The 17482-nt window shown below is 40.0% G+C and overlaps 1 protein-coding gene across 2 annotated transcripts; it reads left to right on the forward strand.

Moving 5' to 3' along the window:
• Nucleotides 1-562: 562 nt before the first annotated feature.
• LOC136428299 (importin-11-like) lies at nt 563-17147 on the forward strand. Of its 2 annotated transcripts, XM_066417695.1 has the most exons (32): nt 563-1050; nt 1788-1888; nt 2340-2402; nt 3357-3429; nt 3740-3943; nt 4371-4509; nt 5129-5187; nt 5411-5459; nt 5791-5861; nt 6189-6381; nt 6528-6562; nt 6808-6891; nt 7038-7074; nt 7217-7257; nt 7411-7501; nt 7728-7775; nt 8004-8109; nt 8421-8584; nt 8965-9005; nt 9138-9203; nt 9557-9607; nt 9916-10029; nt 11510-11625; nt 11865-11941; nt 12181-12260; nt 12482-12562; nt 12666-12761; nt 13567-13680; nt 14158-14279; nt 14446-14526; nt 14694-14772; nt 15714-17147. In XM_066417695.1, exons 1-32 carry the CDS (start codon nt 913-915, stop codon nt 15870-15872), a joined length of 2973 nt encoding a protein of 990 aa, XP_066273792.1. In that variant the 5' UTR covers nt 563-912; the 3' UTR covers nt 15873-17147. The 2 variants fall into 2 exon arrangements, with proteins under 2 accessions (XP_066273792.1, XP_066273793.1); XM_066417696.1 differs by lacking the exon at nt 2340-2402.
• Nucleotides 17148-17482: the final 335 nt, after the last annotated feature.

Here is a 17482-nt window from a genome sequence, read left to right on the forward strand (position 1 = left end):
GGTGATGAGCGAGGGGTGTGAGGAGATGGCCTTGTGAGTGAGGGCAGTGAGGAGAGCGCCATGTGAGTGAATGGTGTGAGGGGAGGGCCATGTGAGTGAGGGGAGGGCCATGTGAGTGAGGAGAGGGCAGTGAGGAGAGTGCCATGTGAGTGAGTGGTTGTAACAACTTGTGAGGGGAGGGCCATGTGAGTCAGGGGTATGAGGGGGGGGACCATGTGAGTCAGGGTGTGAGGAGAGGGCAGTGAGGAGAGAGCCATGTGAGTGATCATGAATGTTGTGAGTGGAGGGCCATGTGAGTGAGGAGAGGGCCATGTGAGTGAGGAGATCTAGAGGGCAGTGACGAGAGTGCCATGTGAGAGAGTGGTTGTGACAACTTGTGAGGGGAGGGGCATGTGAGTGAGGTGTGTAAGGGGAGGGCCATGTGAGTGAGGGGTTGTGAGGAGAAAGTTATATGATTGAGGGTTGTGATAGAACAATAGAGAACTTCACTTTAGTAGTGATAAGCTGTTTTGGAAACATGCCAATTGTTAGATGTTAATGTTATGTCATGTTGTCACTCTAGCTGACGCAGAGAAGCTGCAGAGCTGATGTTGTTCGGGTCGTCTTGCACCAAGAGGAACGTGAACTTGTAGATCATCACCAGTTGATCACCCTTTGAAGTATGCAGCACATGTCCTGTCTGTGTCTGCCGCCGCCAGACTGACATGCTGAGAGTGAAATCGTTCTGCTGACCTTGTGCTTGCAAATTTCACTTGAAACTTGATTTAGAATCCACACAGTCAAGACTGTAAGGGACAGACTAAATTTCTACCTGACCTTGGAAAACTGGATTATGACTGAAGACACAGTTGCGGTCTTGGATAGACAACAGCTGCAATAAAAGTGTTTTAAGTGTGACCGGGTACCAGAACGATGGATTTTGCCACGGCCAGTAGTGTGGTGCTGGAAACCCTGACCAAGGCCACCAGCCAAGACCAGACCATTCTGAAGCCTGCAGAACAACAGCTCAAGCAGTGGGAGACTCAACCTGGCTTCTACTCCATTCTTGTGGTGAGAAGAAAAAATAAGCAAAGCAAATACGGCTTTACGCCTTGCATTACCTCAAGAATAGAGAATAATCTCCACATACCATTATCCCTAGCCTGGAATCCATACCCTCGGTGCCTCCCCGATATCTCTACGGCACTGTGAGTGACCCTCACCCGCCCAGACAGCTTAGGCCGCTCGGGGTGTTGTTTACGGCCTTGGATTAATTAGCTAGGCACCGACGGCGGAAAGTAGGAAGGCAGCGGAGTAGGGTGTAGCGGAAGTAGGATGGCAGCCAGAGGTAGAAAGGCCATCAGAAACTGACTGGCCCGGTAAAACACAACTAAGCCGACCCTAGAGACTGGGACCAGGCTACATTATCCCTTATTTCTATGGCAATAATGAAGTTTTATTAGTTCAACGAAAGATCACTTATTTTCTGTTTTGCTGATACTATGGAGGATCTTACTTAGCCTGGAGTCCAGCCTTGTTAGCTTTGGTCCGCTCCCAACGTCACTACCTAGGAGGATCTAGGAGTCCTTTTGCCATTTCTGCTGTAAATGGTTTGTCTCACTGATCCTTTGGATGCACAAACAATGACCTCAAGGTTTATATACCAAATGTCATACGAATCCATCCTTACAAGTTACACCTTCTTGAGGTATGCTGTACAACCACAAACAAAAACTCACTCACTACCGAAAACTTACCTTCTTGGTAAAGGTACTGATCTATGTTGCGCTTGTTTTCTGTGATTTCAGACCATATTCTCCAACCATACCATCTCCCTGAATGTCCGCTGGCTGGCAGTGCTGTACTTCAAGAATGGAGTGGACCGTTATTGGAGAAGAACTGCTCCAAAGTAAACATTGACCCACATTGTCCTTCAGATTTATAAGCATGACGTATTAATTATCAATGACTTTGAGGTACCAAATGCAATATCAACGACTTTGAGGTACCCAGTGCACTTGGCCTTGCTAAATCCAGGGCTTGAAATCCTTTTTTCTTCATAGGCCTGCACAACTCTTTTACTTTATAATCAACCAGGACCAGACATGGATGAATGAAGTGTTTCTTTCAAAAACAGTGCCAGTTAAAATGTTTGTAGATTGATTAAGCATTATGCCCAAATTACTTTTTATATGACACATTTCTAAAAGTGTCTCCATTTTTCAGCTGTAGATGTCATGGAAATAATTTTCTATCGAAATAAGGCAATAGTATGCACATTAATCTTCCCTTTTGTCCACATACATGTGTCATATCTTTTCCCTATTCCCTCTCTTGTGTCCTGTTTGCTGGTTGGTTAGCATGATGATTAAGGAGAGTCCAGGGCTGGTTAGAAGGAGGGCTGTCACCATTAGTGAGATATAGTAAGTCCTCATTCCTTCATCAGCACAAACAAGTGCATCTGAAAAAAAAAGCTGTTTGCCTTGGATTGTGCCTATCTTTACCTCAAATTAGCTTTGGGTGCTGTGGAGTTTAAACCTCTTTGGATAAACTATTGACTTGAGTGTGACGCTTGGGTAAGGTACGTTACAGTGATGGAGAAAATGTAGCCATATGATCCTGTACAGAGAAAAAATAGTGTTCTAAAACGTTTCTCAACTCTTCATAATGTTTCACGCATCTATAATGTTATCTCTATTGTGAGGACCGACTAGATCAGGCCAACCATAAAACATGTACATGCTACTTTTCTGGCTTTCAATATATATGTAAATTTACCAGATACTTCTAAAGCAGATCTGCCTTTATAAGAGGTGAGAGATGCCATGTTTATGTACAATATACATTCAAATTAGAGGTTAGCCACGTGCACTATATGTCAGTGGCCCTATTCCCAAACTGCTGGCAGAGGAATGCCATAAGCAACAGACAGTCATGATATAGAGGTTCTCCTCTTTGAACTGTCTTGGTATGGATTGCTTGGTTCAGCCTACTAGTACATTTATCCAGGAGTTTTCCATCCTATCTTTGTTGTGTGGTGTCCTGACTTCCAAGTGTATTGAACCTCTTGCCCTCCAGCAAATAGTTGATCACCAGTAGTACGTTGTGTCATGTTATGTCTTGATTTGTGTCCAGTTTATTTTCTATTGACTAAGCAGATAAATGCTTGTACATGAATCTATAAAGTTTCTGCAAAAACTTTTGGGAGCAAAAGTAATTTTTATGGATCATATATAGCAGATTCAACATCTTTCGTTAATTTAAAGCACTTGTGTATTTGAATCATAGGATGAGTAAGTTTCGCTACTTTTGCCCTGTGAAAAGTTGAGTGCCAGGATGTAGACATGCTCCTCCATTTTCAGCTTGTCTTGTTTCAGTGCCATCCCAGAGGAGGAGAAGAACCAGCTGAGGAAACAGCTCATTGCAAACTTCAACGAGCCAGTCAACCAGGTCAGCATCTGTCTCAAATGGTTTGCCCTATGCAGTGCCAACTGCCAATATGGCACTTGTCCAGGCCTCTCTCTGGCATCTGTCCTTCTGTCCCTGGACAGAATAGGCTGCTCCAGACGGACTAAAATTTTGACCATTCTTTAACTGACAAAAATCAAATCTTCATGACATTTGCAAGAGTGGTCAACATTGCCCCAATACGTTTGCAAATAGAAGATGAAGTAAATTAGCAGTTTTCTTAAGACTCACATTGGTACATGTGCATGAAGGTTATGCACACAGAAATTATACAACCCAATTTTTTTACCAGGTTGCCACCCAGCTGTCTGTATTGATAGCGAAGGTTGCACGGGTGGACTGTCCTCGTGCCTGGCCAGAGCTCATTCCAACCCTCCTGGAGGCAGTCAAGTCTCCGGAGGTACTGCTCCAGCAGAGGGCGCTGCTAACTTTGCACCACGTCACCAAGACACTCGCCACCAAGAGACTGGCAGGAGACAGGAAGATATTCCAGGAGGTACATGTAGCATGGTCTTGATTACAGCTATATATTTGTTATTTAAGCACTTCTATAGAGATAGTTACAAGTCATAGCCATACTCCATAGTTCACCTCCCCTACGGCACTAGTACAGGGTCAGGTAATGTATAAGCATTGTAAAAGAGTGGGTTTTTAGATGCTGCATTGTATTTACCTTTTCATAATAGATTAGCCAAATGTGAATGTTTTGTATGCCTCATAAGAGTCTGCATGCTGATTTTCTATCTTTGCATCAAATGCATTGTCCACCTATCATGTATTGCTGAGCTTTCTTCTCACGCTGTTCTTTAACCCTGTACATGCTGACTTTTGCTGTGATGAATGCAAATGTGGTACTAGTACATGAATGTGTACACTGCAGAATAAGGGTTAAAGTTTCTCCCACTGTGTATTGTGTATCCCAGCTTGCAGGAAACGTCTTCAGCTTTGTGTACAACTTGTGGAACAGCCACACAGAGACCTTTCTACAGCTGGTGGCCACATCGCCCGGCAACACTGACCAGCTTCTGCTTCCACTGGAGAGATGCCTCCTTACTCTGAAAGGTACGTACTGATAAATAAATGGTGTTATGTTATACAACCAGACCATTGCTTTTGTTCCATCGGGGATATTGTCAATATTGTAATACTAATACAGTCAAACCTTCCCATGAAGACCACTCAGGGGACTGATAAAATCTTGTCTATGTGGACAGGTGGTCAATATACAAAGGATTCTTAATGCTTGTTTCAGTGGGAAAAATCCTTTTAAGGGACCACCAAAAATTGGTTATATCCGGTATTGGCCACATGGTTCTTATGTATAGGTGGTCACTTGGACAGGCTTGACTGTACTGTAAGTCCGTTTATTTTTGAAGGGACTGAATTTCGCAGTAGATGGGGAAAGGTTCTTTATTTTGCCGTGTTTTGTGGTTGAAACCATTTTATAGTTGACTCTATCAATTATTATCGTCCACTGGTTCCTTCATCTGCAGTATAGTAGTACAAAATGTAAATCTATTTGAAATGCATTTTAGTGTTGTAATGAAGTTATAGTGGAGAAGTCACTGTGAAAACGGTGATAACGAAACCTCTGCAAACATTTAAAGATTTGTGTTATTCGTCCATCAAAATTTCAAGACTTACAGTACACAAATGTACATGTACCTCCCTCCCTCCTCAGTCTGCAGGAAGCTAGCTGTTCACGGCTTCAAAGCAGCAGAGACCATGCCGGATGTAATGGTGAGGACATGTTTGTGTTTTCAATCTCTTTCCTTTTCATGAAGTGTAAAAATACAAAATGTAACCTTTGACAGGATGTTTTCAGCTTACATGTGTTGGCAGTCCATAATTATTATCAAATGTACAATACTGTTAGGCTGCCAATGATCAGTCTTTGATGTTACATATTGTCACAAAAATAAGTGAATTCATTAACAGTGTATCAATTTCATAATTTTTCTAGGCTCTTCTGAATGCAACATACCCAAGAATCAAGTCCTTACTGCCTCTAAGTAAGTTATGTATCATCATGGTTTTTGTATCCAGCACAAGAATGGGGTTGTTTTCCTGGGGTTTTAGTCAATTGAGTGAAAATCAGTGCCATGAATCAAAGACCTAACTTAAAGACATTAAATTTTCTGGCATATTTGCCAGCATTTGTCATTATCTGATGATAGCATCTATTTGTTTGCTGGTACATAGAATTATATTGATATTTGAGTCAATCAGTGAGCACAAAAACTTTCAGTTACTGTAGAGCAAGTTTTGTTTGATCAGGCACTTAGTCACACCTATATGCATTTCTGTCAGAACCAGTAAACCAGTTTCAATGTCATATTCCAGGAAAAGATTTCTCTACTCATGCTCAGATAAAGGAGAAGCTTGAAAAGCTTATAATTCTGCTGACAAAAGTGGTGAGTAATCTAGTAAACAGTTGTGTGAATACGTATACTATAGTAAAAGTGATATCAAATAGTAAAATGTCTTTCTTCTGAAGATATTGTCTATTCATTTTTTTTCAAATGACATATGGAAAACAACCAGTCTGTGTATTGAATACATGTAAAAAATTTTATGATATCCATGATGTGCAAATGTACATAGTTTAACAGGCTTTTGTTGCGAATGGTGTCAGTAGCAGTTTTGGTGTCAGGTCTAGAGATCTCTGTTGGAGTTCCCCAAGGCTTGATCCTTGGACCAGCCCTATCCGCCACCGATTAGTTTTGGTCTTTTTTTTGCAGCTGCTAGACATGCAGGAGTACCACGCTGTGGCCTTCGTCCCATTCATCCAACCAACACTGGAGTTTACAGTGAGCTATGTGTTCACCGAGACAGGAGAGGGGCTACTGTTCGAGAGGTTTACTGTCCAGTGCCTGAATCTTGTCAAAGCCATTATAAAATGTGACAAGTACAGACCTACCAAAGAAATAAGTGGTAGGTCACCATTAAGGAATTTTCACCCTTCTTGGTTTAGAATGCTGGGAATATTAGCATTTTGAAAACTTTGTAATTCTAAACTATGTTATCATTCATCAACGTATGTTATCAGAGTATAAGACCTGAAATGTTTTTCTTTTCAGAAACCAAAGAGCCAGCCACAATAGAAGCCTATAAGGTGAGTTCCTGTGGATGTGTTCTTTATATAATAGATTGCTGCAGCTGTTCCAACAAAGATGTATAAAGTACAAGATATCCTTGTAGAAAATTTGCCGGTTTGCTACCCAAAAATTTTAAAAGTTTTGAGTACACATGTATAGTGGTACCATAGATGAAGACTTAAGCTTATATGTAGGGATGTCATTTTAATTGGGGATGTCTCTGAGGAAATACCAGTCATAGTTGTCTCTGCCATTCTCCTAGGCAAAGATGAGCTTCTTCACCTGTGCAACCCTGACAGAGATCTGTACTCGTCTCATCCTGCAGTACTTCCCTCTCACAGAGGAGGTAGGTTCATTGGGCAACTCTACCATTCATGTTTCACGTCAGATATTAATTTTTACAACATACTTGACACAAAATCCCTGTATTAGATTTTTTTGCCATTTTTAGGAAGATTATCGCTCACTGATGACCCCTATCTTCTGTTAAAGGATTTGCAGGCTTGGGATGCTGATGCAGAAGACTACAGTAAGGAAATTTTTGGAATGTGACGAAGTCCTTACATATCAGTCCAAGCTTTGCTGTGTATCCTCTGAGACATAAATTTACTGAATATCTTGTGGTGGAATTCTATCCTCATGTCTTTCTGTTCATCCTTGCTTTCCTACAGTCACTGATGAAGGGGGAGAGTCGTGGAAGTTTACACAAAGAGTAAGTGAGCTCACTTTAGTTGTTCCCTCTACTTATCCTGGTTACCTCATTTAACATCGCATGCAACAGCAGCATGCCAACAATTGCATCTCCTTCAAGTTTAAGTGTTGTCCTGTTCAGCCCATAGTTGACTTAAAACTTGTCTTTTTGCAGCCCTGTGTGGAGGTTTTCTTCATGACTCTGTTCCATGAGTTCTGCGAGACTCTCACACCATGTCTGCTTCAAATGGTGCAAACTGTACAGGGTAAGTACATCTAAGGTTTTGGTATAGACTTAATCACTTAAAAATCTCTTTTTGTTGTTGTTAAAGTTTATTAAAGCATCAGTATCAGGGATCATTATCGAAATATTGACATTTGTAAATGTCGTCCAGGATAGTTCTATTTAAGTTGTGTATTAGGAGTCTTATTTTCGTTTCAAGATTTTCTTAGAACTGCCTTGAATGTGGAGATGTGTTCCTTCTGTTTTAGGTCCTGTGAATCCAGATGATGTTCGTGCCTTGTTACAGAAGGATGCAGGTATGTGTAAAGAAAATATATTCTAAATGTCACTTTGCTTGTACGAGTAGATGTTATGTGCTTTGCCCTTAGATTTACCAGTGTTAGTAAGACCACAGAAATGTAATTTCTTTGGTCTTAACTTTTTGCGGGAAATCAGAACGAAGAAATTAGATTGGTGTGGCTTAATTTAGAATTTGCTGCTTACATGTGATCAGTCAACATTTATTTCAATGTTCATTTATCCAGTTTACAATGCCCTCGGCCTGGCTTCCTACGAGTTGTATGATGTGGTCGATTTTGACCAGTGGTTCCAAAACCAGCTACTAGGGGAGCTGCAATGCAAGCATCCTAGGTAAGGGGGCATTTCTGTACAGTGTTGTTAAATGACATAAATGTACATACATATAGATGAACATTGATATTGAAAGAGAAAAACTATCTTTAACTGTTAAACGGTTAGGGAAGTACTACTATCTAAACAGCTGAGGAATTTTTCTTTAATGTACATATACATGTAATTAGCTTAGAATACTTACTGAATTTGTGCATTATTTTCTACAATACATGTACAAACCTATCTGGACAGTTTGCTATTACTATAGAATAAACATTTCTGTACCAGGACACCTTCTGTCCATTGACATTTTGCTTTGCTGTCTACAGATACAAAATAATTCGAAGACGAGTCACCTGGCTGATTGGCCAGTGGATTGGAGTGAAGCTCTCCGTTGACTTGCGCCCGATGATGTATGACGCCCTCCTGCCATTGCTTGGTACAGAGGAGGACCTGGTGGTCCGCATCACTGCTGCTAATACTCTGAGGATAGATATCCTTCCATGGCTGTCCGATAGAGCAATAATGTTTTGTCCATCATGAAATCAAATGGACATAACCTTTTAGTCCTTGATAGTATGTAGTTTACAAGCATCAGATTTATAAAACATGATGTAATAAATGTACATTTTTATATGTTGGGGTATTCCTGTACTGAATTTCTAACCAAATTTATTGCAACTACCCATGAAGTTTTGTTATTTTGTTCTCTACAAAATTTTACCCAGCTGTACATAAGGCTTTATTGGCATAAGGCAATAAAACTATTGTACTAATCTGCAGTAGAAAATCTCCATATTAGACTTTGCTGACGCCAAAGCTGATTGTATTGAGCAATGTGCCTTTTGTGATGTTTCCTTGACTTTTGTTCACCTGTTGATGATTTTGAGTTCAAGTCAGAGCAGTTTTTACCAGTAAGTAATTAAGGTTTTATAACTTTGTACAAGAAATATTTTTTTCCTTGCCATTTCTTGAATTCAATTCTTTTTCAATGCATCGGTAATGGATGATAATGTATGGAATAACTTATGTTTTTCATCCTTCAGTACTTGGAGAGAAGCTTCTCGTTATTGTTTCATCTGCTGCAACAGGTGTCAGAGTGTGACACCAAGGTACGCTCTATTCCTGCTTGTCTTTCTTTAGTATGATAAAGCTTTACAGTGTATAATTTATACGTGTGTTTCCAAATGTGTGATTATTGTAGGCTACAGTAATGATTTTGTTTGGTGGTGACTGGTGAGTCAGGCCCTTTGACCCAATTTGAATCATGTTCTAAAAGTGATGTTGGCTTGGAGCACGTCTTATAACTTATTATATATAGGTTATTATATATAGGTAATATCTTCAGTTCGAGCCCTGCGTTCAACTAAGCTGGGGAGGTAGGGGGGGGCGGGGGGTCAGATGTTTAAACATTAACCCCTTCTAAAAGGGGACCAGTTAACTTTATGTTGTGGTTCCTCCACAGATGCAAGTGCTACATGTCCTTTCCTTTGTGATTGAAAGAGTTGGACCGGAGGTAAGAAAGAGCTTTTACTATATGTTGTCAAACTGTGTTGCTCTGCTTCCATGGCCTAGGCCACATCTTGGATTAGCAGCTAAATCTTGAAGCTTAACAAGTCCAGGATGACTGACTTGTCATCTTGTGTCACAGCATGCTGTAACGTGTACTAGTATCCCAATTGCCTTGTAACTTTCATTTCTTGTAACAAGACCGAAATATATAGTGGCTATAGCATATAACTTACCCCAATAATTTCTACCATGCCTCCATGTACATTGTATAATGTGCTCTTTTGATGTACAGTGTTTTCATGTCCACTGCAGATCAGGCCATACGTGTCGTCTTTAGTACAGTACCTACCCATGCTGTGGGAGGAGTCAGCCGAACACAACATGCTGAGATGTGCCATCATCACAACACTCATTCATCTCGTACAGGTCAGCTGGGCGGTCATTTAACGGTCAAAGAATCATGGCAGCCTTGTTATTCCATCCAAATTAGATCTCCGAAGTTTATCCAGTTGTAGAGTTTGAATTGTCTTTATAAATTCATGTGTGTGTACCTGATATATTATTCATTTGCTTGGAAGCAGATGGTTAGTAATTCAATGAAACATCTGTAACTTATATTAAACGGGGGTTGCCCTAACTTATGACGCGCCCTAACATGTGACGGATTTTTAGTGATCTTATTATGCATAAGTACGCCGTGTTTGTGTCCACTGACTATGCTCATAAGGAAGGTAAATAAACCAAGTTCATGCACATAATTGTTATTTGCATTCAAAACATATGTGTACATATTCATTTCTTGTTTTGTCGAGAATAGTATTTTGACAATAATGATGGCAACGCTGAGTAGAGGGTCACTGCGTAGCTAGACGGCCCGGCACCTAAATTTACGACATGTGCAAAGCAGATATACAACTATCATACACATAAGAAATATAACTTCATAAAACACAAAAAATTGGGTCTTTAAGTGTTTGTTGAGAAGAAAACCTACCAAAGAAAAACAACGTACACATCGCTGCCGTCTGGTGACGTTGTTTTCCCGCCATTTTTTTGGGCCGCGATAGTGGCGGACGGCGATTCAACGCACAGCTTTGTAACGCTCTAACATGTGATTGGTACCGTCTATGAAAAGGAAACTGAATACAGAGATGGCGAAGATATTTCCCGATAAGTAGATGGAGTATTGTTGATGTAAGTGGTGTCGTTTTTTCGTAATGATTTTGTAAGTCGGGCCGCATTCAAGACGTACGTCGGGCCGCGCGCAAAGTGCTAGTAGTCTATTTCCCGTGAAAACATGAGCTGGGATGCGCTAGATATAGGCCTTCTCACATGACTTGAGAAGTGCACACAGTCAAAATTTTCCGGCCAAAAGAAAGCTATAACATAGCAGACTTCAAGCCTTATTTACATTTCCCTAACTTCATCACCAACTTCCGAAGAGAGCAAAATTACCAAAGCGTAATAAGTTAGGAACACTATCTGGCGTAGCACTAAATCAGAAGGTACATTTGTGAAAATGTCTCACAGCGTCTTCCGCATGTAACGCGGTGTGTGAAGGGCCCATGAACAGTATGAATACATTTCTTGTTCAAGTATGGTCTTTAGATGAATGTGTTTAAAATTCATTCATTAAAACATGACCATTCTCTGGCAACCAGCAATAGAGCGTCGTGAGTTCGAGCGCTTAAAAAAACGTCATATGTTTGGGCACCCCCCGGTTAGAATATTATGTGTTGATTTGAACCTGTGTGAAGGAGGCTTCCATATACTGAAATTGGTTCATTATCTGCTGCCCACCCCTGTGTCAGTATGATCAAATACTGGACACTACTATCACACCCATGAGGTTGCTGTCAGCATTGACTTAGTTCACTTTGTTTCCACTGATTGATTTGTTGTGCAGGGTGTCGGACCACTCTGCATGAATCTCTTCCCCTTCCTGCTGCCAGTCATCCAGTTCAGCACAGATGTGACTCAGCCCCCTCATGTGTACCTCATGGAGGATGGGGTGGACCTGTGGTGAGAGTCTAATTCTTTAGGAGTGAATGCTTGTGTTTCTCTGTCACTTTAACAATTATTCTGGGCAATGAATGTGTAGACATCAGGTCAAAACGGTCATGTCAGGGATTGTGGATGGTATGGTCGATACTGTCAATGGAAAATGACCTGAAATGCTTTGCCTCAATGTGTGTGTCAGAGGACTAGATGAAATAAAGTATCTGGGATAACATTATATATTTTGCCCCCTCCCCACACAGGCACATGACCCTGCAGAGTTCTACCTCTGTGACACCAGAACTCCTACAGCTCTTCAACAACATGCCTGCCCTTCTAGGTCTGTTATTTAGAGCAATTAATGGATAAATCAACTAAACGTTAGTGATGGATTTAGTATGCAAGGCACTATTGCCTCTTGCTATTAACAGCGCAAATTTAATGTTAACAGGTGGAAGATAGTCCCAAAGCCAAATACATTATGTACATGTATTTTCCAAATTTTTGTTGCCAACTTCATCTATTTTTTATGGCCCAGAGAAAGTCTGGCCCACTTACTGACATCTTTACTTCTTACAGAGTTGGGGTCGGAGACCTTACGGGTGTGCTTCAGTATAGTGGACTCCTACGTTCTGCTGGGGCCTGGTGAGTTCCTACAGGTGAGAATGCTGTTCCCTGAATGAAAGTCCCAGAGTAGAAATACTTGAAAAGGATTAATTCTTTTATCATATTTTTCAAGCATTACCGGTAAAAGTTCTGTGGTTTCTTTTCAAGGAGGTTTTAAGGTTAACTGTTGAATCAAGTACTGATTTGTTAAGATAATGAAATGGATAGTAAGTATATACTGTGTGAATGGTATTCTCTTGTCTATCATCTGCAGATGTACTCTGGGATGTTGCATGCACTGCTGTCAGACATGATGACAGACCTAAGACCAGAAGGAGTGACCCACATATGCAGGGTATGTCCGCTTTACATTCTTCTCTCATTGTTTCCTGTAATCCCAGTCACAGTACATGTACCAACTACAGAATTGAAAACACACTGTTATTGCCTTTCCTCAGGTAATAGAAAATATGTTCCGTGTCTTCCCTGTTGAAGCTCCGCAACTGTTTCCAGATATCTTGTCTCATTGCTTCAAGGCTGTACTGGATAAAGAGGTGAGAACGTTACAACTGTTTGTTGCAAAAAGCTCTTGAATGTTTTTTCTTCCAATGACAACTTCTGTGTAACTCAATCAAGCTAGATGTTGAGCCCCAACTGTAGATAACACTTGAAAGAGATTAGACCAGGTCATTTAGACAAGTCAGTGAAAGATGCTGACATGTATTTTGGCCATGAGAGGTAACACTATGAGAATGAAGAAATCCTTGATCATTGTCAACACTAGTATCTTGAATATAATATAAATAAAGTCACAAAAGTGCTGGTTGGGCCCTTTGTACGTGCACATGTACAGGATTGCTCAGTGGCGACCAAATCATGGTAAAGTTTTAAGTTTGCTCAAAGAAGAGCATATCCTTCTGTTGTGGAAAAGAGGCTGGAAAGAGGAATCATCTTTTGATGGAACTGACATGACAAATTTGTGGGGAAGCTCCTGTGCAAATTACATTGTGTATTGTGTGCTAGAATTTGGAAGTGATTTGTGATTTGTGATTTATTGAAATTGCAAACGATACAAAACACATGGGCCACAGGCAGCTGTTGCTGGTGTCGTGGCCCACACACTAGACAGTACAAAGCACATAGACTACAAATAAATAAACAGTGGTAAATACAATCTAAAAAGCAGCGTAATAAATATACCTAACTATCACTTCGTATTGCTACTATCACTGGTCCATGCGGCTTCTGGCCGCCAGAATGTTATCAAGTCTGGGGCCGTTTCTTCTTCGTGCCTGATGCCTCGGCATGAAGTCCTTTTTACTAAGATGTAGTATAAAATCTGTTGTTTTTTCCCCCCAGGAGTTACCACAGCTGATGTCCATGTACCTGGTGCTGATTGCCCGTGTGATGTTACAGAACAACGCCTTCTTCTTCACTTTCCTGTCCAGCCTGGCCTCCAAACTTGGGCAGCAGGTACAGTAGGAAGATGGAGTACTCGTGTAGGGGTGTAGTCTGAGTAAGAGTGATCAGTAGTAAGAACTGTGTGGAACTGGACCATCAAGCTACATATGACCAGTCCAGCAGTTGTCAGACTCCTTGTTTTCATAATTGATAAATTATTTCAATATTTCTTTACTATACGTTTGTGTTTTACTATAAACATTACAAACTTACAAATGCACGGGAAAACATAGCTAGACTAACTCTGTATCGTGTATAGTTTGCGTACATTTTGCCATTGTGCCGTATATAATTATATATCACTACTTCTCAAAAAGGCAAGTGTTGTGGCATAATTGATTTACAATGTTGACGTTAGTGCAGCTGATATTTCTATCATTTATTGACTATTATCACAGCACCTAATGCACATGTAGTGCAACTCTGTAGCCTTTAAATGTGTAAACAATGTGATAACATCTTTAATTGATATCTAACCTTTTTTTGTAGCCTGGTGAGGTGTTAGGGACATTACTGGATATCTGGATGGAGAGGCTGGACTGCATTAGCCAACCAGAGAGAAGAAAGCTCTCAGCTTTGGCTTTGGCCTCCCTTCTGGTCTCAACTGAAAAGTCAGTCCCTTTTCTAACAATCCTTTAATCTTCGCCATCATTTACTACTTTTATTTATGTATAACGGATATTGTACCTTCTTTGAGACAAGGAGTTTCAGGGGAATAATGAAATATTTGTGATCTAGAAAATGTGTTAAGATGGCCAATCTTGTTTTGTGTTTCAGAGTGATAGTGGAGCGATTCTGTGCCATTGTGAACTGTTGTGTCGAAATACTACATGATTGTTGCAGAGAAGACTTTACAGAGTAAGTTTCATGTGTCTTCACATAGACTTCTTTGTTGATTAGTAGCCGTCAGTTGTGCTTGAGAATGATTTATGCAGTATGACTATAGGGTTTCCATTGAATCACTGAGTTTATCACCTACTGTTACACAATTTTGTCTTGAATATGTCGGACTTCTTTACTTTCAGCATACTGTTGATGACAGAAAATGATCCTCCACCTGAGGAAGAGATGGAGATGATGGAAGAGGATAGAAGAAGAAGACAGGTAACCGTAACAAGAGATATCTAATAGATACTAACACAACATATTGTATATTGTCCATCCAAACTGCAATGTACATGTATGTTCATGTTGCATTTTGTTGCACAGTAGAGTCAATTCCATGTCACCGAGAGGGTTTTCAGATGATATTGCTAATAAGTTTGAACAATTTTAGAGAAAAGACTATTTCAGTCAAAATAATTCCAGACTGTTCAAACAATTAGAAATGAAAGTTTGAACATGTCTGAACTCATCTATATATTTTGGAAATAGTATGAAAGTATTTGCACAAATATCTCTTTATTTAGAACAATTTTCAAACATCTGTGTGATTGTTTCACTGTTGGAACATGTTCCAACATTTTGTATCATTCTCAAAATGGTAGATTTGGGTTATTGCCCCCATAAAAGCAGGTGCTAATCACGCTCTATTGTCTGCCTCTGTATATTTTTAGATTTCACGTCTGGACACTGGCAACTCTTTTCTTTTGAGGTGTCTATGTATGGCACCTAGGCCTAATCCGCTATACTTTGAAGGGATGTGTTAATTGGCCTGTTCCCAGCCCACTGACCCAGTTATACCATTTTTGTTGAATGTTGGAACATGTTCAAACAAATGATCAATCTATGTTGCAACAGTTTAGAAACTAATACAAATAATGTGTTCAATGTTGGAAATTTGTTTAACCTGTTGGAACACAGCAGAAAATATCTAGAACATCAAATGAATGTTGGAAATTGTTCTTAACAGTTACTTATCTCACATAGATTGTTACAAAGGTTTTGTAAATGTTAGAACAAAAGGCAACAAACACCCTCTCGGTAATGTGGAATCGACTCTAATTTAAGCTATAGACATCACTGTTTGAATTCTTTCTTCACACAATACTGAAAGTCACATTAGTCAACCATTGACCATTCCAATTACTTTTTCTAACGTGCAGTTGTCAATCAAAGATCCAGTCCACTCGGTGTCGCTGCGAGACTTCGTACAAGCCAAGCTACACGAATGTCAGCAGACACACGGACAAGATGGCTTCCAGACCCTCATGGACACAGTAGACATTGAAATCAAGGAACAATTGCAAAGATTTATTAAGTAGACGGTGGTATTAATTTGAAAGCTCAGCCAGTTTAACAGTTTTGTTTTGAATCTCTAAAATCTGCCATCTTTACTACAGATGTTGGTATGCATCAGTTAGCTCTAGTATGGAAAAATATATTTAGCTAAAATGAATCGCTGTGCTCGGCTGGTCACTCTAATGTCTTACAGTCGGTTTTTGCCAAATCTTATTCAGTGAGTAATCTATGCCTGCACGATGTTCTGTTAGGCCTTGAAGATTGACTGCTCTGGATGAAAGGAGCACATAACAGTTACACATTACTTGCTAACGTCATTGAGTACTGGTATACATGTGTAGCTAGTTGGGTTGACATATATAGTATATAGTATATGTAGATCAAGTGTTACAACAAATCTTCCTAGGCATGACAGATGTAGTCCCTTGTTCAGCTAGGATTTTCATTATTCTAAGCTCCATAAATGGCAATATACATGACATTGTATAAATGTAACGTTTAACTTACATATCTTTAACATAGTCGGTTGCAAAAAGGACAGATTGGTTTCAGTGTAGTCTAAGCATCTTGTGCAACCCATAGTACTCTCGAAACTGCATTACCTGGAGAAATTTGAGTTGTCAGGTACTGTAGGTAGGTATCGTGTTTCAAGATAAATTGCAATCATGGATATCGCAATGAAGGTGTGGATTGCAGCTTATACTCACGAGCTGTTCATCATAGCTGAGAACACATAATGGTCTGTGTGCCAGACTATGAGGCTATTCCAAAGCAAAATATCTAATAGAACGTCAACAGGGTACATATGAAGATATCTGTAGGTTACCCCAGTAGTAATCATGCAATTGAAGATGAAAGATTTTAGAAACTGATGAGAACACAGTCTGATTTAGAATGGTTGTTGTACATGTACAATATGGGAGTTTCAAGAAAAGCCATGTTTATGGGTACGACTAAAGGTATGAAACTGGACACTGGTCAGATGTAAATTGAATGTTGTTTAAGATAGGATTCTACTGTTGTTTGCATCTGCTTTCTCTAAGTCAGATGAACAGAAGGAACAAAGTTCAAAATTGTACAATAGTTGCGGGGAAAAAATGTGTACAGAGTTCCTGAAGTGTAAAATTTGCAAGAAAGATCTCTATGAATTTAGGAGAAATTGTTGGGTATTTTCATAAGGGAGGGTATCTGTGTGGTACATGTAGGTAGATGAAAACAAGTCACATTATATGCTTGCAGCTATTTTTGGTGAAATATGGAAATCAGTCAAGCAGAATGTGGCATGACAAACACGCTGTCATGGTTAAGAATGTAAAGAAAATTTTAATTAAGTGATTTCATCAATTATCACACGAAGATGACAGCCTAATGTGGTTGACTCAAATATATCTAGGTTAGAACCTAAAGCACTGCCCTGATAGCTGATGATGAATTATTTCTTTCGTGCATTTGCTTGTAGAGCACAGGCTAGTCCTACATGTAGTGTTACAACATATTACCCTATACTCAAGCTTTGTTGCATTGGGTAATAGAGTTACACACATGCACAGGATAAGTGTACTAGTAATAAAAGAAATGGTTACTCGAACACTGCTTCCGGATCCAGGTTGTCCTTGCACATTTATTGGTTTGG

This window comes from Branchiostoma lanceolatum, chromosome 2, assembly GCF_035083965.1.
Source record: "Branchiostoma lanceolatum isolate klBraLanc5 chromosome 2, klBraLanc5.hap2, whole genome shotgun sequence".
Lineage (NCBI taxonomy): Eukaryota > Metazoa > Chordata > Leptocardii > Amphioxiformes > Branchiostomatidae > Branchiostoma > Branchiostoma lanceolatum.